The 26,722-nt window shown below is 35.7% G+C and overlaps 1 protein-coding gene across 5 annotated transcripts; it reads left to right on the top strand.

Annotated features, from left to right (window-relative positions):
• The first annotated feature begins 1,422 nt into the window (after positions 1–1,422).
• DEK1 (calpain-type cysteine protease family) lies at positions 1,423–26,674 on the top strand. Of its 5 annotated transcripts, none has more exons than XM_088206371.1 (32): positions 1,427–1,870; positions 2,102–2,242; positions 8,846–9,096; positions 9,685–9,867; positions 10,033–10,168; positions 10,617–10,747; positions 10,864–10,978; positions 11,063–12,056; positions 12,258–12,368; positions 12,947–13,005; positions 15,225–15,387; positions 17,023–17,296; positions 17,434–17,584; positions 17,711–17,822; positions 17,911–18,076; positions 18,189–18,259; positions 18,364–18,455; positions 18,602–18,764; positions 19,010–19,081; positions 20,783–21,160; positions 21,233–21,348; positions 21,518–21,815; positions 22,026–22,345; positions 22,561–22,912; positions 23,023–23,340; positions 23,423–23,527; positions 23,634–23,762; positions 24,236–24,616; positions 24,700–24,837; positions 25,038–25,274; positions 25,373–25,866; positions 26,208–26,674. In XM_088206371.1, exons 2-31 carry the CDS (start codon positions 2,118–2,120, stop codon positions 25,676–25,678), a joined length of 6,447 nt encoding a protein of 2,148 aa, XP_088062497.1. In that variant the 5' UTR covers positions 1,427–1,870; positions 2,102–2,117; the 3' UTR covers positions 25,679–25,866; positions 26,208–26,674. The 5 variants fall into 5 exon arrangements, with proteins under 5 accessions (XP_088062499.1, XP_088062497.1, XP_088062496.1 ...); XM_088206370.1 differs by having other exon boundaries at positions 1,427–1,874; positions 2,076–2,242; XM_088206372.1 differs by having other exon boundaries at positions 1,428–1,874; positions 25,373–25,853.
• The last annotated feature ends 48 nt before the right edge of the window (positions 26,675–26,722 follow it).

Raw genomic sequence — 26,722 nt, 5'->3', positions numbered from 1 at the left:
ATTCTAACTCATAAATCTATAAATGGGTGTGGAAAAGGAAGAGAAATATTACATTGTGAGTACATTTTTAGACTCATCTCTTTTGTGAAATACAAAAAGGTTTTTGAAGTTAAAAAGAGGAGGAATTTGGTTGCAAGTCATTTTCTAAATGGCAATATAAGAAATCCCAATCTCCTCTAATTCTATACCTAATTGAAATAAATTCATGTCTTCACCTACTAAGTCAAGAAATTTATTTTCTTTCCGAACCGAATTGATTCCTCTAATTATTTAAAATAAAACCCATGTCTTATAAAAACACCACCAAATTCTTCACCTACTAAATCAATAGGTTTACTTTTTTTTGTTGTTTTAACTAAATTACCCCCAAAATAAAAGTTAAAGTAGATGAAATTGAGATTTGGGGGCACCATAAAATTCAATTTTAGGGGGGGAAAAAAGAGAGCTTTTCTTGTTTTTTAAAGAAAAAATTGTTCATCCCCCAAACATGCCCTTAGAAGGTTTTTCACTCTTGTATGTCTTTTTCCTATACCCATCACAGAAAAGCACCCATTGGAGAGTGGAAAAAAATGAAATAAATGAAATTGACCATAAAATTCAATTTCATTACATAATTTTAGGGGGGGGGGGGGGGGAAGGGCTTTTCTTGTTGTTTAAAGATAAAATTGTTCATCCCCCAAACATGCCCTTAGAAGGTTTTTCACTCTTATATGTCTTTTTCCCATACCATCACAGAAAAGCACCCATTGGAGAGTGGAAAAAATGAAATTGGCCATAAAATTCAATTTCATTACATAATTTTAGGAGGGGGAAAAAAGAGCTTTTCTTGTTTTTTAAAGAAAAAATTGTTCATCCCCCAAACATGCCCTTAGAAGGTTTTTCTCTCTTGTATGTCTTTTTTCTATACCCATCACAGAAAAGCACCCATTGGAGAGTGAAAAAAATGAAATAAATGAAATTGACCATAAAATTCAATTTCATTACATAATTTTAGGGTAGGGGGGAAAAAAAAGAGCTTTTCTTGGTTTTTAAGGAAAAAATTGTTCATCCCCCAAACATGCCCTTAGAAGGTTTTTCACTCTTGTATGTCTTTTTCCTATACCCATCACAGAAAAGCACCCATTGGAGAGTGGAAAAAAATGAAATAAATGAAATTGACCATAAAATTCAATTTCATTACATAATTTTAGGGGAGGGGGGAAAAAAAGAGCTTTTCTTGGTTTTTAAGGAAAAAATTGTTCATCCACCAAACATGCCCTTAGAAGGTTTTTCACTCCATCATCACAGAAAAGCACCCATTGGAGAGTGGATTACACGCGTCGGTTTTGAGAATGGGATTGATATTCCTTTGAGACATAAACCCTATCTTTTCTAAAAAAATTTCCCACTTTCTCTCTCTCTCTCTCTCTCTCTCTCTCAGAAAAAAAGCCTCCATTTTTTCTCTCTAAAAAAGGTCTCGCCTTTTATTTTTTTAACTTACAGTTCACACATATAACAGAGGCAGTAGGGTTTTAATCTTTACTCCTTTTTTTATTTTTCTCCTATTCTCTCTTCTTCACCTGAAATAATCTGAGAAAATTCTCAAAAGAAGATAAAAGGGGGAAAAATAACCCAATCGGACAAACCCTAAAGGAGCTAACTTTCTCTTCTCCCTGCTCATCACAAAGACCTTGCTGCTTTCAGATTCTCACACTTTATATCTTCAGCTCAGTTTCAAGCAAACCCTAGTTCAAAACCAACCAAAACCCATGTTTAAGTTGACTTGTTAGCTGTAGTCAAGCTCTTCAAAGCTCAATTCCCAGACTCAGACATGACCCATTGGCTCTGAATTCATCATAATGCTATTGCCCGTTAAGCCCACTTCAGCCAAGTAGGTAAAGATTAAAGTCTCCCTCTCATTTCTATCTACATTACTGTCCTCTATCTGGGTTTCAATACTGTTTTTGTTCAATTTTGGATTTTTTTTTTGTTTTTTTGAGGAGTCAATTTATTGCTTTACTATTTGCGAGTCTATGGCATGTTTTGGGTTACTCCTTTTTTCCCCGCACTTAAAGGTTGTTTATTTCTTTTATCAGAATTGATCTGGTGCATGTGGATGTAGGTGAGAGGAGGAAGCCATGGAAGGGGACGATCGTGGGGTTCTATTGTCCTGTGTTATTTCAGGAACCCTTTTTGCTGTTCTGGGTTCGGCTTCGTTTTCAATACTTTGGGCTGTCAATTGGCGGCCGTGGCGCCTCTACAGGTATGAAACTTTGTTGTTTTCCATAGATGCAAGGATGATCGTGTAAATTAATGCAGTTACATGTATGTAAGCTTCACAGAAAAATGGTTCATTATTTTAGTTATATCTGCTGGCTTTAGCTCAATATACTTCAATTGTCTGATTAATGGAAGAGACTAAGACTTATTAGTCCCTGGCATCTCTGCCAATCTCGGTCTATGCGGAAAAAAAAAGATTTCGGCGAAGGCGGGATTGGATACAAGCTTCTTAGAATAATATCAAATGGATTGTACTTACTAAATTAGTTGGTACCTTAGATATTTCAGCATCAAGTTGCTGATGAAATACATGGATATAGTGATGGACATTATGCAACTACTTTTAGGCAGTTATGCCGGGGAGATAGTGGTTTAGAGAAACGGAGGTTTGGGTGTCAGAAGGATTTTCGTTGCTTATAGCTTTATAAGAGATGCTTGCTCAGAAATCTGATTTTGTTGGTCATGCTTTTTTTTTCCTCTTCAATAGAAAAAGTAGTGCATTATCATATACAAAGGATAGGTCTTAATAGAAATATTAATTACAAGAAGACATGTTTAGAGAATCTTTAATTCCCTCTCTTTTTTTTCCCCGAAAGTAAAATTATAATAGTGCATGTAGACACCAAAAGGATGCAGTCTGTATACAAAAAATTTTACAAATTTGTCAAAATATTTTTGAGGTCCCCGAAGTCTTCATATGAATAATAGGATGATTTTTGATAAAAAAAAGCCTAGGGTCTGGAATCATTGAATTCCTTAATTATATCAAAAGCAGTTTCTATACCCTTAAAAACCTTTTTGTTTCTTTTCTTCTAAATTACCCATAAGGTAGCCGGGAAGATAATTGCTAAAGTCTCATTATTGCAACTAACCGTATGGATGCCTCTCCAGGCCAACACGCCTTTTTCATAGAACCAATTATCACCCATTCACCCCCCATAGATCTTAGGCCATAAACCCAAGCTGGTGAGAGAAAAGACACTAAAGTAGAAGTTGTTGCCAAATCTAGTAGCTCTCTTGCATAGATAGCACTCTCCATAATAACTGTCTCTCTTCTAATCAGATGAGTTCCCTCTCCTTTGCTTGGGGATGTCTACAAACAGGGTTCAAAAGTATGAAGCCACGTGTCAATAGCCCGATTCACAGTTTCTCCACTCCTAAAAAACCTTTCTGTTATTCTTTCTCCAAAGTACCCAAAATATTGGTGGAGGAATAAGAATAATGGCCTTCCTTACATGTTTTGATTCTAGATCTTTTTCTCATGCATAGATCTAAGATCATGCATTACCAACTCCAACATCACACATTTCAACACATTATGCTCTAGAGTTCCACATTCATATAAAGGAATATACCGAACAAGACATATCTAATAGAAATTTTTGGTTTGACAGAACAGCTAGAGGATTTAAATTAACCCTCTTCCAAATTAGGCCTTCGAATTTGTTAGTAACTTGATGAAGCTAAACTGGAAGTTATGAACTTAGAATGGGGAGAAAGTTGAACAAAGTACCTTAAAGTTTGACGCATCATTGAATTGTTTGGGATTCAGAAGGAAAATAATAAATTTATCTAGTAATAGTGGAAAAATTGGTGAATTACATGGTTCCTTTTGGAAAATGATGCAAATTTATGATGTTTCCTTATTAAATTCACACTCTCAGCTTTGACCATTTGTCTGAAGCCTCTTGCTCTTCTTTTTCTATCAATAGCATTTTATTAGGGACCTAATCTAGGTCAACATTTGTGGCCGTAGTATCATACTTTATATTTTTTTTTAAAAATGTTTGTAGCCATTGTAAAGAAGTGGTGGCTGGAAGGAGAAGTGAAGGGATGGGAGAGATGCAAATTTATGAAAGGACTACAATACTTGAAGAATAAATAACGGACACGGAGTAAGGACGTATTCAGAAATATAGGAAGGAGGAAAAAAAGAGATGTTGGAGGACATGAACAGGCTAAATAAGTTGGCATTTGAGAACAACATTTTGGAGTTCAAGCAACATGTCAGATTTAAAAAATGAGCTTGAGGAGTTATTAGTAAAGGGGGAAAGCATTTGGATGCATAAGACTAGGATTAAATAGGCAAAGGAAGGGGATGGTTGTACAAGATTGTATTGCAGGATGGTAAATGTCTGAAGGAAGAAGAGTGTAATTAAGGAGTTGGATTTGGAAAGTGGAGTTTGAGATTTGGGGAAGAGTCATTGGGAGAGAAATCATGAATTTTTATCTGAGATTATATAATGAGGATAGGAGTTCATGCCTTTCTTTGAGAGGGGTTGAACAGAGACCAGTTTGTAAGTCAAAAGCGGAGACCCTTTTAGGAGGAAAAACTATTTGGACTTTACACACTGGCAAAACTCCTGGTCCAGCCAGTTTTTCAATAGCATTCTTTCAAGCATGTTGGGATATTAAAACATGAAGGTGTTTGAGAATTCTAACTTAATGAGATCATATGTAAAATTATGAACTAGACCTTCATCACCCTCATATGAAAAAGGGCAAATAAAAAGAGGTTTATGATTGTTGCCTATTAGCTTAGGACTAGTGCCTACAAGATCATTAGCGAGCTACTCTCTTTAAGACTTAGTGAGGTTTTTGATGATACGATTTTGCCAAATCAGAGTGCTTTTGCGGGTACTAGCAAATTTTGGATGCCTCTTTTGTAGAAAACAAAGTGGTGGAGTATATGCATAAAGTAAAGAAGGAATGATAGGTTCTTAAGTTATATTTTTGAGTAGGCATATGACAGGGTGAATTGGAGTTTTCTTGTTGAAGAAAGTGATGGATAGGAGAGGGTTTGAAGCGCAATGGAGAAAATGGATGATGGGATGTTTATCGTCCGTATCTTTTGCTGCTGTTGTAAATGATAAGCCACAAGAGTGGTTTACAAATTCAGATGCTTTAGGCTGTGGGATCTTCTCTCACTATTTCTTTTTACCCTTGTAATGGATGTGTTAATTAGGCTGTTGGCTAAGGGTTTGGAGAGAATTGATATTCATTTATAAAAAGACCATACAAGTATGTACGGCTACTTGAATGCTCATGCTGAAGTTCATATACTAATGCATTTTTTTTTGCTTGACTGGTGCTTGAGCTGTGAGCTGTCCTGCTTATTTGGTAGACTTTTGCTTGTAATTTGCTTGGGAAACACAAAAACATAAGTACTTTAAGTAAACCAACATTTATTTTTAGTTTTTTAATAAGAGTGAAATAACAGATTGGAAATAAATAATTATGAGATGTGAACTTTGTTTGGGATAGAAAAAGAAGAGAGTTTATTAAGAGGAGAGAAATACAAATAAGAAAGATTAGCTAGTCTTTCTCTTTTTCTCGTCTTTCATTTTTTATGCTGGAAGATCTCTTTTTTATTCAGAAAAATATATCCTCCAGTAGAAAAAATGAAAGAAGAGAAAAAGAGGCCTAGCTAATCATTAGAAAGAATAGCAAGCCAATCTCCACAGAAAACTAATAAAGAGATATCTTTTAAGTCTGTTAGTCTAAATAGAAGCCAAAAAAACAAACTGATGCAGAACAAGAAGATCTTAATTTAGAATAAATTTTCAAGTAAATAAATCTTTTGTAATTATTATTATCTTATATTTAAAGTTTTTAGGTTTTTTTTAGTTTATTTAGGTATTAAAATATTTTAAGTTCCTTTTTAGGTTGATTTTAAATATGATAAGAATCTTTTAGATTTTCCCTTTTATACTTTTCTTATTAGTTAAGTTATAATATTTTAGTTTTTTTAAGGAAGATTCTAAATATTATAGGAATTATATTCTTTAATGTTTCTTCATGACTTATTTTGATACAAGCTCCAATTCAAAATTGTTTAAATTATTAGGAAAAAATATTTAATATTTATTTATGAATAAAAACATGCAATATTATTTAAAATAATTGCAATATTGTTTTTTTAGATTTCTTTGCAAATTTTCGTCACTTAAGTATTAATTACCAATTCTCTGAGTCCATTAAATAATTAACTAAATATAACATTACATTTTATTTATTTTTTAAAAAATAATATTACATTTTATATTGAAAGCGCTTTTTACAATAAGTTTTACCAAACATCATTTTTGTTTTACTTTAAAACTGCCTTTGAAAGCTATTCTAAAGCATATTATGACTACCTGCATAGGGGTGAGATCGAGGAGGAGGGTTTCCTTACTAGACTGATTTGGAATGTAAAAGCTACTCCGAGGATTGCCTTCTTTGCATGAGAAGCTGTTCGGGGGTGTATTTAAACGTTGGACAACCTTATTAAAAGGAAAAAAAATCTGGTGAATGAGTGCTACTTGTGTGAGAGATGCTGAGTTGGGTTATCATATTATCTAATAGTGTTAGTTTGCTTAGAGATTTGTGGATGTTGGCTTATGGACTTTTGGGTCTATATTGGGTCATTGCTGGATGGGTAAAGGAAGAGGTATGTGCTTCGAGTGGAATATGCGAGGATAAGAGAGTGAGACTCGTCCCTTTGGCCACTTTCTGAATAATTTGGAAAGAGAAGAATGGAAGAACTTTCGAGAGAATTGATCCTAACTTTGATAAACTCAAGGATAATTGGTTCCATATCCTAAGTTTTTTGTTAAAGGGTTATCTGCTATGTTCTAGCAAGGATTTTGGGGACCTTATAGATACTTTGACTGACTTGTAAATATTGTATACGAGTTGCACCTTCTTGGTGCTTTTGTGTTTATGAATGTATTTGTACTTCTTATTAAAAAAATTAAATAAAACTTATTTGAATAATTTACAGTAAATGTAAATTATTATATTTTATCTTAAAAATTAAATCAATGAATCAGTGAAATATTTCTTTAATAAATATACTCAATAATATATGTTTTTTTAAATATACTCAATTATTATTCAAAATTTTAAATTAATCAAATTAGTAAAATATAAATTTAAGAAATATACTCATTAATATTATTATTCACCTCCTATGCAACAAAACATATATCAAAATCATCTATTTTCAGCCCAGAAAGGATTTTGCTTTTACCCACCCGAAACACTTTTGTTTTTTGGTGTTATGACCATACTTCTGCTTTTTGACTGCAAAGCAGAAGCTGAAGCCCTGCCAAATAGACACCAAACCTTTTTTATGAGCAAAAGTTATTGTAGAAAAAGCAACAATTATATGATCTAAGTGGGTGACAAACTCATGGAAGAATTTGTATGTGACACTGTTAACTGATATAGGATCATATAACAATTCCTTAAACATCTATGATTCTTTATTTTTCAAGTTTTCTCGGGATTTTGGTTTTGGTTTTTAATATAATCCAAGTCTTGAGGAGGGCAGATTCACTTAAGATTTCTTTGGTTGTATACTTATTATGCTCTAAGTTTTTCCTATATGAATTGAATTTTCTAGTTTAGTTAGATTTCTAATAAAGCGTGATTTTTGTAGGAGTTTTTAGTTCTAGTGTTACTTTGTTTAGGATTCTATACTATAAAAAAGCAAAGAATTATCTTATGCTATTATGGCACATTTGCTTTTGGTGAAAGGAACAAGAGTGGGATGAAAGCAATATTTAAACCCTTTTGTTCATGTCCCTCCTCTGTCAATGCCCAGATGATCTTCTCATCACTCTGTTGACACCACCCTTTCTTCTTGCTTCCATCTCCAGTGATACCAAGAGTGAGTTACAAATCAATTTTCTTGGTTATCTGCTCCCATCTCTAAAATCAAAATAAGAAACACCAGTTTCTATCATCATGATTTCTCCCCCTCTTCTCTTTCTGTGATGAAACCTGAGTGATCTTCTTGTCTCTGGACTAGCACTGCTCCTGCCACTCTACCATTGAATCCTTCAACCAATTCACAAACTCCAGACCACTGTTTGATCACCACTCGGCCCTCGCATTCTACTGCACTAGACCACTGCACGATCACACATGGGGGCATCTAATCGGCTGCATTCTGGCAGTTTTCAGTGGAGAAAAATGGTGAGGGGACAACTTTTTGGTGGTTGGTTGGGCAGTTTTGAGGGGGGTAGTACTTGTAATAACATTTAAGGGCAAAAACGGAAAGTGTTATTCAACCCATCCTTGAATTACAATCCTAGGGTGGATATCACGAATTGCAATTAATTGTTTTGAAGGAATAGTTTTTCATTAGAATGCCTATTTCTTGATAAGTTTCTCAGATTAAAGTTCTGTTCAAAAAAGTTTGTCAGATTAAAGTGCTGGCTGATGGGTTGGTTATATCCTTTTATCAAAAAACAAAATCTGCCTCATTCTGCTTGTGTTCATGTGGAGAGTCAATATAAATATATTTTGAAATAAAAGTATGAGAGTCAATATTTTTTATATTTAATGAAACCATTTTTCATATTCTTTTTTGTGTTAATAATATATCCTTCAATTTTTCTTCAATGGAATGAATATTTATGGGCCTTAGGCTCAGTGGTTTTTCCTGTCTGCAGATCTTCCAACTGCATATTAATATTTAATATTTTGCTGCTTATCATGTTTGTTTTCTTACTATCCTATTCAGCTGTTAGTAGTTGCTTTATATAATAGTTACGTGGCCATTTCTTATTTTTGCTGTTGTCTCTTGTTCCATCAGTTGGATCTTTGCAAGAAAATGGCCAAACGTATTGCAAATACCCCAACTTGGCATATTATGTGGTTTTCTGTCTCTCTCTGCATGGTTGGTTGTCATATCCCCTATTATGGTGCTTATTGCATGGGGATGGTGGTTGATTGTAATACTCAGTCGAGATATAATTGGGCTTGCTGTAATAATGGCGGGCACTGCTCTTTTACTGGCATTCTATTCAATCATGCTCTGGTGGAGGACCCAATGGCAAAGCTCAAGTAAGTAAAGCATCAACTTCTGTTTATTCCTAATTGAATCTCTTAGTTGGTATATTTTCTAAAGTGAATGAATATGTTCACTAATAAGGGCTTGAGGCTTCTTAATATGAAATTGAATCTGATTCTAAAAGCTTCATTTGTTCCTTTTTGTGTACCTTTAGATCTAGTAGATACAATCTTATGAATTCAACTCATGATTATTGTATACTTTGTTCTTTCCACGTTCCCAACCTTGTTTCATCCTTTAAAAATTAGCTCCTGTTTTTCTGACGAGAGAAATGATGGTGATATTGTAATCCTTTAGGTTACTTTGATGAAAAGTTAGCCTCTACAATTTTCATCTATTCATTGTTTCTGTTAGTGATTGGTTTATGATATAAAGAGAAAAAGGAAAAAAATAAAACATAAAAGGGGATGGAGAGGAAGAAGATGAGAAAAGACGCCTTTGTGGCTCTGTATTTTTATCTCCCATGTCATTGTTGTTTCTATCACTGTTTATTGATATATATCTTATCTTTTAATATTTATTATAAACAGTCGTTTTTTTCTAAATCTTGTTTCTGATTTTCTCATTGTTGTCTTTATTAGGAGCTGTCGCTTTTCTTCTTCTCCTGGCTGTTGCGCTACTTTGTGCATATGAACTTTGTGCTGTGTATGTTACTGCTGGTCTCCATGCATCAGAGCAATATTCTCCTTCTGGTTTCTTTTTTGGTGTATCAGCAATTGCCTTAGCAATCAACATGCTTTTTATCTGCCGGATGGTTTTCAATGGTAAGCTTTCATCTGACTTGCACTAACAGTTTTATTTTGCTTACATGATAATTTGTTGCAGTTGTCTGACAATGAATCCTTATGTTGCAAAGAATTGTGGTTATTGATCTTAGTTTCCTGTCAAATTTAGTTCTATTTTATTACTTGACTCTTGTTCCATTTCAGGGAATGGCTTAGACGTGGATGAATATGTCCGGAGGGCATATAAGTTTGCTTACTCTGATTGCATAGAAGTGGGTCCTCTGGCTTGTTTACCTGAGCCACCTGATCCCTCAGAATTATACCCTCGACAGTCTAGTAGGTAGGTGATTATCACTTTCTTTGAAACTAAAAAATTATGTATTAAGAGTTATATCTTTATATATTCTGAACTGTTTGTTATGTTGGTATTGTTTTTTCTCCTGAAACTTAAATAAAAAGAAGTTATTGCTGCTATTATGCTCAATTTTCAACTTTGTACAATGAACAGTTTCGTCATGTGTTTTAAGAATAGACTAGGGTGGGGAACTGACTTTCATGTATGGATATCTGTTTCAAAGTTTCTTTTAGTCCTCCTTGCTTCCCTTTTTGGCTTTCCCATCAATGGAAAGAGGTGGTTTCAGTGGTTCCTGACCCAGTTTTGTGAAGTTCCTAAAAGTTTTATGCCTAGTTGATGATCATTTTACATATTTGGTTTGGTGGAGGTTGGTTTTCATAAAAACTTGGTTTCCAAGCCCTCTGTGTCCTAGTTAATTGTTTTTCATTTGCAGGTTTTCACATCTCGGACGTCTTTACCTTGGTTCGATTGTGGTTCTTCTTGCCTACTCAATCTTATATGGTCTGACAGCAAAAGAGGCACGTTGGCTGGGAGCCATTACATCAGCTGCTGTTATCATTCTTGGTATCATGAACTATTATGTTATATACATTTGGGGTTTTAACCATTTTGAGTTTCTATCTATGCCATTCATGTTTTCTAATGCTAATCAATTTCATGACTTTCTCCGCCTTGTGTAGATTGGAACATGGGGGCATGCTTATATGGTTTCCAGCTTCTTAAAAGTCGTGTAGTAGCACTTTTTGTGGCTGGCACATCTCGCGTTTTCCTAATTTGCTTTGGAGTGCACTATTGGTTTGTACCAGACTCTGTTATGTTAATTCTGATGTTGCTGATTTGACACCATCTTTTGTTTCTATCATTCTTCCTGTGCTTCAGGTACCTCGGGCACTGTGTTAGCTATATGGTTGTGGCATCTGTTCTATTGGGTGCAGCTGCTTCTCGCCATTTGTCAGTCACAAATCCATTAGCAGCAAGGAGAGATGCCTTACAGAGCACAGTTATTCGCTTGCGAGAGGGTTTCCGTAGAAAGGAGCACAATAGTTCCTCCAGCTCTTCTGAAGGTTGTGGCTCAAGTATGAAACGTAGTAGCAGTGTTGAGGCAGGTCACATCAGTAATATAATGGAAGCTAGTAGCCGGAGTGCTGCACAAGGCACTGCTGATGCTATTAACTGGAATGGTCTTTGTCGAACTACAAGTTCGCAGGAGGGGATCAATAGTGATAAGAGTATAGATAGTGGAAGGCCAAGTTTAGCCCTACGTAGTAGTTCTTGTCGTTCTGTTGTACAAGAACATGAAGTTGGGACATCATTTGCAGATAAAATTTGCTCTAGTAGTGGTCTTGATAGCCAGGGCTGTGAGTCTAGCACTTCAAATTCTGCAAGTCAACAGATGGATTTGAGTTTAGCTCTAGCTTTCCAGGAAAGGTTGAACGATCCAAGAATTACATCTATGCTGAAAAAGAGGGCCAAACAGGGTGACCTGGAGCTGACGAATTTGTTGCAAGATAAAGGATTGGATCCTAATTTTGCTATGATGTTGAAGGAAAAGAACTTGGATCCCACTATTTTGGCGCTACTTCAGAGGAGTAGTTTGGATGCAGATAGAGATCATCGGGACAATACTGATATAACAATCATCGATTCGAACAGTGTTGATAACGCTTTGCCCAATCAAATTTCTTTATCAGAGGAACTGAGGCTTCGTGGGCTTGAGCGATGGCTTCAGTTGTCCAGACTTGTTCTACATCATATAGCAGGCACCCCAGAGCGAGCGTGGGTTCTTTTTAGTTCTATCTTCATTCTTGAAACGATCATTGTGGCAATTTTTCGGCCAAAGATAATTAAAATTATAAATTCAACACACCAGCAGGTGATCTGAGTCTCTGTCCTTGGATTTCCTTTATTTATTTAGTTGCCTCTGGATTAATTTCAATTTACATCAAATTATTGGTGATAAAAATCCAAACAAAGCAATTGATCTGTTATTTGGCAGGATTTAAATCTTCCTTTGATGATAGTTTTGTGCCTCATATATGTTTTTATGAATATTTTCTAATCTTTATGCTTGCAGTTTGAATTTGGCTTCACTGTGCTACTGTTGTCCCCCGTTGTCTGTTCAATAATGGCTTTCCTTAGGTCACTTCAGGCAGAGGAGATGGCCATGACATCAAAAACTCGGAAGGTATAGTTTTATAATAAGTTGCACATTTTATTGATTGGTTTCATTCATTTCATTTTACATCAGAAAATGCAAGAGGAGCTTCCTTTTCTCAACATCCTTGTTTAAGCATCCTGCTTGTGATGTACAAGTTGAAATTTTCTGACAAACCCCATAGCAGTCACAGAAGTGGTAGTTCCTTTTGCTTATTTTGTCTGACTAGAATTATGCTGTATTATTGTCTGACTGTGCAGCCTTTTTCATTTATTTGGAGAAGTTGAATTAAGTTTATAAAAGTCTTTTTGCTAATATCTATAGTTGATTAAGATTTGCCTAGCAACTGTCTTAACATAAACATAGGAAATAGTTTGTGGTTTTTAAATTAGCAAATTTCAGCTTCTCCCATGATCTGCAAACTACTATTACTTTTTCAATCTCTGATCTCCATCTGATATGACAGTATTTGAATTGAGGTTACTATTTCATTTTGGTCTTTTATGCACACTGTATCAACTTTTTTAGATGTTTAGTGCTTTGCTATTTTAATCCTACGGTTCCTTTGTCGAATGATGGTGAATTCATGTGATGTCTTGTTTCTTCAGTATGGCTTTGTTGCTTGGCTGCTCAGCACTTGTGTTGGATTGTTGCTATCCTTCTTGAGGTATGCTCCGTGTTATTTTGGGTTTAAAAAATTCTATCTTAGTCTTGTGCTTTTGGGATTTAGCCACTGACTACGTTCTGAATAACATGCGTTGTACGTGGTGAGGATGATTGTCAGATATGCTGTAATTATTTGGATTTAATTGAATGTTTTTAGGCCATGGCTTTGAAAATATTGCTTGTCCTTAAGTTATCATAGTTGATTTAATCTAGACAGGCATATTCAAATGAATTATTATTGAATATATTTTCTTTAGACTGTCTTACAATGTGGTGTGCAAATGCTGACAATAGAGTGGTATATGATCTTGTGAACAATCATGCCTGTTGGCAATTACACGGAAAACTTGCACAGTATTTGTGACACATAAGATACTGTAATTTAATTGTTAGAAAATGCTGTAATTTTGTTTCCCCAAAAATATCTGAAACACAATTAGGTGCTGTTTGCATGGACTTAACTTGTGAAGCTTTTATTATTTACTGCAGAAGCTTGTTCCTTTCGCCTAGCATGATCTATAGGTTCTTTTAGTTAAATATGCTTGTTTGTTTAGAGAGTAATTTATTTAATTCAGCTTGAGTTGAGGATAGAAGTTGTAATGTTTGTTTGAGCTGGAGCTGAAGTTAAGAAAATGTGAGATGGAGAAGTTCAAATAAGAAAGAAAAAATGAAAGCTGCAGCTTATAAGGAAAAGGACTGGTTGCATTATTGTCCTGATGATTATTTTACATTTTATCCCTTTTTTGTCTCTTTGTGTTTTCTCTTTGTTTTTCTTTTCCTTGTTTTGAAGGATTCCTTATTGGCCCCACCTTCTTCCTTCTCTCTCTCTTGTAGAATTTCTTCTTTTACAAAAAAAGCCTGTGGTGTTTGCTGTTAGTACAAACACAATCCACACAAGGGAGAAGATGAGGACAAGACATCCTCCAACAGAAAAGAAAAGAAAAAACAAAGCCAAAATGCAGACAATCTAAGAAAGAGGGTTTGCATCATCATCAATCATCTACCCTTTTTGCCTATATGGCAGTTAATTCCCAAACCATCTCCTTTTACAGTCAACTGTTATGAGAAGGCTTTTGGACATTTTTTGGTTCTTTCAGGATCAAGTGGATGATAAGTGGTTCAATTCGAGATGAGCTTTTAGCTTGGCCCTTATTCTCCATAAGGAAACACTCATGGCCATTATCCCCATGCCGTCTATCAAATGAAAGGAAGAGTCTTTAAGGGCATTATATCTAATTTTGCTGGTACTAGAGACTGATGGTTTCGGATCTTAAGTATTTTGTTCATGGTCATTCTGTCCAACATAAGATAAATTCAGGAGAGTTGATTGATATTTTTGCTGAGCCTCCTTTGTAATTTTCTGTTTTGTGTATCTCTTGTACATGGCTGGCGCCCTCTTGGTGCCTCTTAATACTATTCCTCTTTTTCTTCTCAAACAAAAGAAAAAATAAAAAAAAAAAAGAAGTAAAAAAGCTTTAAGAAATAATAGAGACGCAATACATTTGCAAATAGATATAAGGTAACCCCCAAAAAAACCATGGGCTTTAGCCCAAAGAGAAGCAAAGAAGAACTTCCTTTCCCAATCATTTAAAATGGTCGAAACCGATGGTTAAAAATTCTCGCATGAAGGTTTTTAATATTCAAATATTTTGAAATAAAAAAGAAGTCCAAAGTTTCTAATCCAAGGACCATTCATAAAAGAAATATGATTTTCTCTGTTCAAGTAGAATGTTGGTGGTGAAAACCTTTTAGGTAATAAACAGAACCATAGACTGTTTAGGTTGTAAAGAACGCCTTTAGGGTGTTCTGTGAAAAAAAAATAGTTTGGATTATGTATCATTGTATTGCATATTGATGAGGGCCCGCTCAGGATCTGCTACTATTCTTCAAATATATGTTCTCATCCTGGTTATGAGTTGGTGGCATCGCAAACTTCATGGATTTCTTTCCTTTCTGGTGTCTAATAATCTTGAATTTCTGGTTTCACTGGAAGGATAACAACATGCTGGTTAGATACTTCTTCACTTGTCAGTAAATCTAAGTTTTTGATTTGTTAAAACATTATTGTCTTTTATTTATTTTAGAACTATGGTTAAGCATCTTGATTTTCTTTATTATTCTTTCATGTTTTCTTTTTAGGCCGAGTCTTTGTTTATGCTATGTTTATGATGTAGCAGTTGTGTAATTGTATTTACCTTGCTACTTTTGTTTGTTTTGCAGCAAATCATCAGTGCTTCTTGGACTATCCTTAACTGTTCCTCTCATTATTGCTTGCCTTTCTGTTGCCACACCGATATGGATCCGTAATGGCTATCAGTTTTGGGTTCCACAAGCATCATGTGCAACTCACGCAGGAGACAGTCGACCTTCTGGGACAAAAGAGGTCTTTCTCTTTCTTCCCCCCGTCCCCACTTTCCCTACTTCTCTCTTAGGCTGCTAAGCATCTAATGTCTATTTAACCAAGAAATGATGTGAGTCCCTCTTCAAATTCCTAATATCCATGAAACATAATAAAATAATACATTTGAAAAAGATCAATTGAAATAATAACAAAAGATTGACTTAGACATTAAGTTTGTACCCATTGATAGACTTTGAATCTGAACTTTTCTTGTTAAGATCTTTTTGTAGGCGTACAAGTTGGTTGTAACTGGATTACTGGGTACTGATTTAGAGGGTGCTTGAGATAGCTAATTTGTTGCTTATTAGCAGTTTTAAGCATTTTCTCTAAGAAAATAAGTGTCTTCTTTTACTTTTCAGGTTCTTATTGTTTCTATCTAGCTAATTTTCATGTTTGTTGTTTTCCTATTTTTTAATTATATGTATGATAACACAAGTCATGAAACATTTGTGATAGACATCTATTTTCTATTAATCTTTCGACCAAATACAATTGCTTATTTTTTATAATCATGACTTTATCTCAACACGTAACTGTTTTTTTTTAGTTAAGAATTTACCAACTTTAAGCATCAAAGTCCTTTAAGCACATTCCTTTCAACAATCCAAAAAAACCTCTTAAGGAAAAGGTAAGAAGCAGTGAAATTTAATGGGATGATATGCATATCCCATTATTTGTTCTGCATGTGATATGGGCAGTCCTAGATCAAATCCCATCTAGTACATTTTTTTAAAATGTAACCCACCTAGTAAATACCTCTGTTCATATTCTTTCTCTTATTTTTCTGCCACCTGTAGTCAAACTGGTCTTAAGATTTTATTGCTGCAGCTCTTAGAGATATTCGCCATTTTGATGATATGCTTCCTGGCTTTATCCTTTGGCCTTTTTTGTTTTGAAGAGAAAAGAATATTGAAGGGCTAGATATTGAGAAGGTTAAAGGCAGTAGTTACTAAATTGTAGAATTTTATGTCTCTGCTTGTTCCATGGGGAATAACCAAACATGCAAATGTGCATTCAGATCCCTCAATATAAAATGAACATGATAGATTTAGTTTAATATTTATGAAAAAAAGGGTAACAACATTGCCAAAGTTAAGGCATTTCATCAGTAGAATGTTGCCCATTTTGTGTTTCTTTGTGAGAAAAAAATTGACACAACTGAGTTTTCTTTTTTTCTTTTTTTAATGTTAGAAATCTTTGCTTCTTTTTCTTATATAAAAGGTTCAAAATTATATTCCAAGGTTTTCGACTGAGTTTTCTAGTAGATGTTATTTGAGTTGCTCTATTTTCGTTTATATTTTGTCATGCCTAGCCTAGTAAACACCGTAATCATTGCAAGTGTTGTTTGCATAAATATATTGGTAAAATAATAAGTAGTTTCTGTTGTGAAATTTATTCTGATAATTGTTCTTCGGCTAGTCTGAAGCAGCATGGCTGTTAGTAATGAACTTTTCTAATTTTAGCCATTTTGATTTTGAAGATTACTGGCCAAGGGACTTTTGATTTGGAAGAAAAGATAGCTTTGGCCAAAAGACATATCATCCTCTCCTCCTTAGTGTTTCCTTATCTGGTTCAGATGTTTTAATCTTATTCTAACTAGTTCTTTAGTATTTTCAGAGAGTCGTTCTTTTCATCTGCATAACATTATTTGCTGGATCTGTATTGGCTCTGGGAGCAATTGTATCTGCAAAGCCTTTGGAAGACTTACGATATAAGGGATGGACTGGCAACCAGAACAGCTTCACCTCTCCTTATACATCATCTGTCTACCTTGGTTGGGCGATGGCATGTGCAATTGTTTTAGTAGTTACTGGCGTGATGCCAATTGTTTCATGGTTTGCGACATATCGGTTCTCCCTATCTTCTGCTGTATGTGTTGGAATATTCTCAGGTACTTTTTTCTGTATTTTCTTTTCTTCAATTTCTGGGTCTAGTACGGGAACCGTTTGTTTCTTCTGAATTAAAATTCTGTTTTGAGTTTGTTTGAGATGTAAATCCTTCAAATTCCTTCCGCTGCTGCTTTTGTAGTTGTTCTTGTCACATTCTGTGGTGCATCATACTTGGAAATTGTCAAATCTAGTGCTGACCAGGTCCCTACAAAGGTTGATTTCCTTGCTGCTTTGCTTCCGTTAGCATGTATTCCAGCACTTCTATCACTTTGCTGTGGATTACTCAAATGGTGAGCAAATCATATCTGATCTCCATTCATTAATTAAACTGCACATCCCCCATGCAATAGATTTGGCCTTTTATTTATGTGATATATGTTTGTTCACCTTTTTCTTGCTGTGGTAATCATTTGCAGGAAAGACGACGATTGGAAACTCTCTCGAGGTGTATATGTATTTGTTTTCATTGGTCTTCTTCTTTTGCTTGGTGCAATAACAGCTGTTATAGTTGTAGTTAAGCCTTGGACGGTGAGTAAGAGTTACATATATAGTTGTATTTATCATGATTCTTGTCAGAGTCATACCTGATTTGATTTCTGCTTTTTAATCTCAACAGGTAGGGGTAGCTTTCCTTTTTGTTCTTCTCCTGATTGTGCTGGCAATTGCTGTTATCCACCATTGGGCATCAAATAATTTCTATTTAACTAGGACACAGATGTTCTTTGTTTGCTTTATTGCTTTTCTTTTGGGTCTGGCAGCATTTCTTGTTGGATTATTTCGAGGTTAGCTCAGATATCATTATCCTTTTAACTCTTTTGTTTATGCCGTTCATTGTGGGCAGACCTGCTATATTACCTTCCATTTGTTGATGATGCACTAAACTTTGTTCTTCAGATAAACCGTTTGTTGGAGCATCTGTTGGTTATTTTTCTTTCCTGTTTCTTTTGGCTGGAAGAGCATTGACAGTGAGTTATACACTATACTGACCTAATTTATCTTGCAATTTTCTTATCTATTACTTCTTTTTCTTCGATTTTGCAGTTTCTTCTAAATGCTTGTTTCTTTGTAGGTTCTTCTTTCCCCTCCCATCGTAGTTTATTCTCCGCGAGTCCTCCCTGTATATGTATATGATGCTCATGCAGACTGTGGGAAGAACGTCAGGTATGTTGAAATATTGTTTTTTAATTTCATCTTTATGTTCAGAAATCTTTATTCATTGTCATGCATTTTCTTCTACTTTTTTTGTAATTAGCTGTATATATTGGACTGTATTAATCTTTTATTCACACACATCAATCTCTTGGCAGTGCTGCATTTCTTGTGCTTTATGGCATTGCTTTGGCAATTGAAGGCTGGGGGGTTGTTGCTAGTTTAATAATTTATCCACCATTTGCTGGTGCTGCTGTATCTGCAATCACTCTTGTTGTAGCCTTTGGCTTTGCTGTCTCTCGACCTTGTCTGACTCTTAAGGTTTGGTTCCACCATGTTTCACTTTGGTTTTGTTTTCTGCAACAAAGCTTTCTTTTTTTGTTGATTAAGAAGGCATTGCTCGAGAGACATTCACTTCTCTCTCCCATGCCCCCCTCTCCCATCTTCCTCCCCTCCCATGCCCCTTCATGGAGCCTTGCTTCTTCAGCGGTTTTTTTCTTTTTCTTATCATTATTATAACTTCTAAAGAGCCTCTCTTCTTGAGTTAATTCTGTTGTTACCTCCAGATGATGGAAGATGCTGTTCATTTTCTCAGCAAGGATACTGTTGTTCAAGCAATTGCTCGTTCTGCAACAAAGGTGTGTTTGTTGTGTGAAAATTGATTTTCTGACTTCATTCTTATATGCTTTTGAATGTGATTGCTGTAATTTAACAATAGAAGCTAGCAAGGAATGACATTAGTCTTGCGGTCGCAAACTTGCCAACAATGTCCCGGCAATGCACACATTTTGCTCCGTGTTGTATTTGCAAATTAGTTGGAAGATTTTGTTCTCTCTAACTTTTACATTTAAATACTAGAAAAAATACTGCAGTTAAAATTTAAACAGAGAAGTAAACTTTTGAAAGTACTACTGCTCACATTCTGGTTCATGTAATCTTTGCAAATATGGATGGAGCCTGGAGGAAGTGAGCATGAACAAGGAGCTGAAATTATATTTATTACTTTTGACAGATTTCCCCTGTTGCCTTTTTTTCGGTGATGTTTGAATTATACTTGGAGTGAATAGCTTGTTTTGCAACTAAATCTTGGCATGAAAGATAGTTATTTTCTAATGCATTTAGTATTTCAGTTGCTAATGCTCAAAGAGAGAATAGCTGAGGAAAAACTTAATGTCAAGAATGGACTGAATTTAGTTGCAGTAGATTCTGATGTTGATTTTGCATGTTAATTTTTAATTCTTACAAAAAGGCCAAACTACATTCCACTCCATGTAGTTTGGTTAGTTGCAGTTCAATTTTTGTGGTTTTCTGTGACAGTTCCATACCTTGTAGTTTGATTTTTATATCATTATGCATAAAATTATTTCCTTTTTAGCATATTATCCTGTAACCTTCAGGTCTTATTTTGCCCTCAATTTTGATTTTGTTTAGCTTTGGACTTTCGTTTAGTATTCTCTTAGAAGTAATGGTTTTGTTTAAAGTACAAAACCCTATAGGTTGAACTGTAATTAGGACAAACCACAGAGGGAGAAATTTTACTTTGTCTCGAAGCAAGCAAATTGTCAGAGCAGGGAACGACATAGCTTTTATGTATGGCATGGTGTTCTCAAATAGATGCAGAAATAACTAAGCAAAATATTTTTTAAAGAAATGCTGCTTATATTGTTTTGTGAGTTTGACAGTAGAATGAGGAAACATCAGTTTATGCCATGATATCAAAAGAACTTGATAGACCTTCCTGAATTCCAAAGAATTTTTTCATCCCAGTTTACCTCTCAGTCTTACTATTTGCACATATTAAGAGAATGTTGACTTGGATTCTTTTCCTACCAAAATTTGCAATTGGTCTAAGGAAATGTTCTTTGTGTCTCTTTAGGCAGAGGCCCACGGGTTTTCTGGCAGCTGCCTCTTTATCTACTTTGCGAAAGGATGGAGTTGTTATTTTGTCCTGATATTTTTGCATTCTCTCATTTTATTTTCATTATTGGTAATAATGTTTTATCTTTCTAATAGTGCTCCTTTTATAATTGTCAAACTTTGGCAATCATTTTGGGTTGAATAAGGTGAAAGGTTGGTACTTAATCCCTGAGCATAAATTATTTGATTATTTGATTTTAAGAATCAAGATATAACTACACGTGAGTTGAACATGCTAAGAGATGTATGTCCATCATTTATAGTGTGCCGAAAAGAGATAGTTATTGTGAGTTATTAAATTTTTCTTAGTTTTTGCTTTATTTTTATTTTTAATCTTTTCTTTTTTTTCTGTGAGTTTTACCTTAACCATTTTCGGACTTTTTCAGAAATTTTAACTATGGGTTTCTTTTGCTTGTATGCAGACCAGAAATGCTTTATCTGGAACTTATTCAGCTCCACAGAGGTCTGCTAGTTCAGCAGCTCTTTTGGTTGGAGATCCCACTGCTATGCGTGATAAGGCAGGAAATTTTGTGCTTCCCAGAGATGATGTTTTGAAACTAAGAGATCGTCTAAAAAATGAAGAGTTGGTTGCTGGATCATTGTTCTGCAGAATGAGATACGGAAAGAGGTTTCGCCATGAATCTTCCTGTGATGTAGACTACAGGAGAGAAATGTGTGCTCATGCACGAATTTTGGCTTTGGAAGAGGCAATTGATACTGAGTGGGTCTACATGTGGGATAAATTTGGGGGTTATTTACTTCTCTTGCTTGGTCTGACAGCTAAGGCTGAACGAGTACAGGTGAGCTATTCCTATGTGCTTCAGCGAATGGTGTCTTGTGTTTTGTTGCTAACAAGGACAATACTGTTGTAGGATGAGGTGCGCCTCAGACTGTTCCTTGATAGCATAGGATTCTCAGATCTAAGTGCCAAGAAAATTAAGAAATGGATGCCAGAGGACCGGAGGCAGTTTGAAATTATCCAGGAGAGGTTGTGACTTCTTGCCATGTTTTGCTTCATTTTTCGTCCAAGATACTCTACCTTTTTTTTATGTTTTATATATACTTCAAGATATATACTCTACCCATTTTACTATGTTTCAATGTACTCCGTCCATTTGGTATAAATACACTTTTCCTTTTTTTCTTCTAAATTATAGTTATCTAAGAGAAAAGGAGATGGAAGAGGAAATCTTGATGCAGAGGCGGGAAGAGGAAGGAAGAGGTAAAGAAAGGAGGAAGGCTCTACTAGAGAAGGAAGAACGCAAATGGAAGGAGATTGAAGCTTCTCTTATTTCATCTATTCCTAATGCTGGCAGCAGGGAAGCAGCAGCTATGGCAGCTGCTGTGCGAGCAGTAGGAGGTGACTCTGTACTTGAGGATTCTTTTGCACGAGAAAGGGTTTCAAGCATCGCTCGTAGGATTCGCAATGCTCAGTTAGATCGCCGCGCTCAACAGGTTGCTATTTGGCTCATGATTGGTTTGTCAAATATATTGTTCCCTGGGTGTTGGTGGATTTATTCTTATATATTTGAGAGTGTCTTAAGATACTATTCGATTCTCACTGTTATCCTTTTTTCCTGATATATGCATCATATCTGTGCTTTTCTATATATTTGTAAATTGTTCAATCATGAGATTGCTAACTGTTATTATTTTTTTTTAAAGACTGGAATTACGGGTGCCATTTGTGTTCTTGATGATGAACCAACAACAACTGGTAGACATTGTGGCCAGATTGACCAAAGTGTATGCCAAAGTAAAAAAGTTAGCTTTTCAATTGCGGTGATGGTCCAACCGGAGTCTGGACCAGTTTGTCTAATAGGCACAGAATTTCAAAAGAAAGTATGCTGGGAAATTCTAGTTGCTGGCTCTGAGCAAGGTATTGAGGCTGGGCAAGTTGGACTTAGGTTGATTACAAAGGGCGATAGACAGACAACTGTAGCAAAGGAGTGGAGTATAAGTGCAACAAGTATTGCCGATGGAAGGTTTGTGCAATATTTGCTGTGTTTTTTTTTTTCAGAGGTCTGGAGTTACTGCTTTTTTGTTTTCTCCTTCAATATTCATTTCAATTTTCATCGTGAATTTATAGGGAATGCATGTGCCTAAGGCAGGTTTTATACATTTTTCTTTCTGGGGATCATTATATAGAACCATACTTCTTCCTCCAGATTGTAATTCATATGGAATTTCATACTCGCAGGTGGCATGTTGTGACAATGACAATTGATGCCGATCTAGGGGAGGCAACCTGCTACTTGGATGGTGGTTTTGATGGTTACCAAACAGGGTTACCCTTGTGTGTTGGCAATAGCATTTGGGAACAAGGGACTGAAGTTTGGCTTGGTGTTAGGCCACCTATAGATGTGGATGCTTTTGGGAGGTCAGATAGTGAAGGAGCCGAATCTAAAATGCACATAATGGATGTCTTTCTGTGGGGAAGGTGCTTAAGTGAAGATGAGATTGCTTCTCTTCATGCTGCAATTGGCTCAGCTGAGTTCGATTTGATTGATTTCCCTGAAGATAATTGGCAATGGGCAGATTCACCTCCCAGAGTATTGGCCTAAATTTTATTTAGCATATCTCGTCATGATTATTTACGCTAAGATTTTGGAAGGTAGAAGTAGATATGTCACATGTTTCTGATTTAATGTGTTTCTTTCAGGTTGATGAGTGGGATAGCGACCCTGCTGATGTTGATCTTTATGATAGAGATGATGTTGATTGGGATGGGCAGTATTCAAGTGGAAGGAAAAGAAGGTCTGATCGTGATGTAGTGGTCAGCATGGATTCTTTTGCTAGGAAGTTTAGGAAACCTAGGATGGAAACACAAGAGGAGATAAATCAACAAATGCTCTCTATTGAGTTGGCTGTGAAAGAAGCCCTCTCTTCCCGAGGTGAAAAACATTTTACTGATCATGAGTTCCCTCCAAATGATCAATCTTTATTTATAGATCCAGGAAATCCCCCTTCAAAATTGCAGGTATTAATTTTCTGGACTACTGCTTTTCCTGTTTTATATGGTTATTTCTTTGTTGTCCAAAATTTGTCTTGGTTCCCAATAGGTTGTTTCTCAGTGGATGCGGCCTGCTGACATTGTGAAAGAGGGTCGAATTGATTCTCAGCCATGTTTATTTTCAGGGGCTGCAAACCCGTCTGATGTTTGTCAGGTTTGGGTCTCTTGGTGGCATGTTTATGAAATTTCTATTAAGTCATTTGTGTTATCTTACATTCATTTGGAGTATTTTTAATTACTGTTATTGTCTACCAAAATAGGGGCGGTTAGGTGATTGTTGGTTTTTAAGCGCCGTCGCTGTCTTAACTGAGGTTTCACAAATATCAGATGTGATTATTACTCCAGACTATAATGAGGAAGGAATCTACACTGTTCGCTTCTGCATTCAGGTAATGATCCTTTTTCACATGAACATTGATTTGCCTAGACAGAATATGATTTCATGTGTGAAAAAAAGTAAACACTTGATGATTTGTATTTAGATAGTCTTTCATTGCCAACTGAGTTCAAGGGCTACTTTGTCATGGTTGGAGAATACAGGGTTAATGGCACTGTTTTCACTTCATGTTTGATTTATAATGTGAGAGGATGAAGCCAGAAACTTTTTCAACACTGAGATATGACGAAATATAAACAGTTGAATAATTTATTAGATGTTTTGGTCTAGTACAATGTCTTTTTGTTAAAATTATGTGAGCTTTTGCTGGATTCAATTTCTTGTTTCCTGATTATGTACTTTTGGATTTATATGTTTATAAAATAGCTACCTTAAACATATATGATTAATAGTTTCTGTTGCCTTATTGTAACATGCCTACAAATTGCATTTGTGTTTAATAACCTGTCTGCGATCTATACGTAGGGAGACTGGGTTCCAGTTGTTGTGGATGACTGGATCCCATGTGAATCACCTGGCAAACCAGCATTTGCCACAAGCAAAAAGGTTAATGAACTTTGGGTCTCCATACTGGAGAAAGCATATGCCAAATTGCATGGTTCTTATGAGGCATTAGAGGGCGGCCTTGTTCAGGATGCTCTTGTGGACCTAACCGGAGGGGCTGGTGAGGAGATTGATCTGAGGAGCGCACAGGCACAGATTGATCTTGCAAGTGGCAGGTTATGGTCTCAATTGTTACGCTTCAAACAAGAGGGGTTTCTACTTGGTGCTGGGAGTCCATCAGGTTCTGATGTGCACATCTCTTCCAGTGGCATTGTGCAAGGGCATGCTTACTCGGTGCTACAGGTGTGCTGAATTTTCTGGCTATCTTTTTTTATAGCAGGTGAAGAATTTCAGTTAAGGTAATTATTTACCAATTTGTTATTTAGGTAAGAGAGGTAGATGGGCACAAGCTTATCCAAATTCGAAATCCATGGGCTAATGAAGTTGAGTGGAATGGTCCTTGGTCTGATTCATCCCCTGAATGGACTGATAGAATGAAACACAAGCTAAAGCATGTTCCTCAGGTAGCTTTCTATGTTCTTTCGCATTTGGAAGTGTCCAAGTATTTTGTTCGTTTTTTCTCCTTCTTTTGCTTCCCCCTGCTCTTTTGGCTTGGTGTGCTTCTTGCTTTATTCTTGATTTGTGAATGATGTGAAGATTATTAACCAAGTTTTTCTTGTCAATGATATAAGTCGTCATTTGATTAATTTTTCCTGTTCAACAGTCCAAAGATGGTATATTTTGGATGTCTTGGCAAGACTTTCAAATTCACTTTAGATCCATATATGTTTGTCGTGTCTATCCTCTGGAGATGCGATATTCTGTTCATGGCCAATGGCGGGGTTACAGTGCTGGTGGCTGCCAAGATTACAATTCATGGCATCAAAATCCACAGTTCCGTTTGAGGGCCACTGGTCCTGATGCATCATCGCCAATTCATGTGTTCATCACCTTAACTCAGGTAATCTCAGAAGCTTTGGGCGGAGTCGTATCAGTAGTAGCCTTTTCTGATCAAATTTTATCTTTAAAGTGAAAACTTATGACGATTTGCATGTACAGGGTGTGAGCTTTTCGAGAACAACTGCTGGTTTTAGAAATTATCAATCTAGTCATGACTCCATGATGTTCTACATTGGGATGCGGATACTTAAAACTCGTGGTCGTCGTGCTGCTTATAACATTTACCTTCATGAATCAGTTGGTGGGACTGATTATGTCAATTCTCGGGAAATATCATGTGAAATGGTTCTGGATCCTGATCCAAAAGGTTATACTATAGTGCCTACAACCATACACCCTGGGGAAGAAGCACCTTTTGTCTTGTCTGTTTTTACCAAAGCATCGATTACCTTGGAAACTTTGTAGACTGCAATTATGGCTCTCAAGTTGGATTTTCATTCCCCGGGCTTTGTTTGCACCTTGAAAACATTGTGGTGCTTGGTTTTGTGGTTAATCTACAATCACAAGCAGGCTTCATTGAACCGAGTCAGTGCAACAGGCAGGTCTTCTTGAACCACAAATGAGTGCAAACAATGATCAAGTAAGCTTACTAAGTAAGTGTATTCTTTTTTCTTTCTTGTTCTTTAAATAAAAGAAGCTCAACCATAGGTCAGAGGAAAATTTGGAAAGAAAAAGAATAATAAAAGCAAACTCTACTTTGTTTTGGATGATTGACCAGAGCTGTGAATGAATCCACAAGTAGGCTTATCTTTGAATTATAATTTACACTCTTTTCAAAAATTAAATCTTATACTGTTAGTCGATGATTTAAGGAAATAAATTTACAGGTTGATAAACATCATTTTATACATTTTTGTTTTCCTAGTGAAATATCACTCCAAATTTTTTATTTAGCTTACAAGCTAGTGACTCAGTCTGAATGTTTTCTTGACAGCCATTCGTGATGTGGTTCTCGGCTTCCAGAATGCCCTGGGTGAGCAATTCATTTGCCCACTTAATCGTATGCTACATTCCTCAATGAGCTGCATTATTTTTATCCAGGCAAAAGAACTCGTGGCAGGGAAGTGAGTTTAGAGGCTCCCTTGGCCTCTAATTTCATTTTTTTTTTCTTGATAACCTTACTATGTGGATCGTTTCCATCTGGATTGAAGAGGGTTCTCAACTTAAGTGTACATTTTGTAGGTATTGTAGTGATTATAGGTCTGATCATGTAAATGTAGGAGAAAGGAAAATTGGAGAGGAATAGGAAAAATAATTTAACCAGTGCCTAGTTCAAGGGAAAATACAGGAGAGAGCAAGTAGCTGGAGAAATGTTGATAGTTTCAGCTGCAGTTTTGTAATCTGAACATTCAGTGTCTGTATAAATGTTTTTCTTTTGTAATATAAAATTTCATTCTGGTATCTTATTGTCAACCTTTGTCATCCATCTATGGCTTTGATCATTTTGCA

Source organism: Carica papaya, chromosome 6, assembly GCF_054855325.1.
Source record: "Carica papaya isolate Zhongbai chromosome 6, ASM5485532v1, whole genome shotgun sequence".
Lineage (NCBI taxonomy): Eukaryota > Viridiplantae > Streptophyta > Magnoliopsida > Brassicales > Caricaceae > Carica > Carica papaya.
Note: the sequence above shows the minus strand (reverse complement) of the source record. Positions and strands in the feature narration are given on the sequence as shown.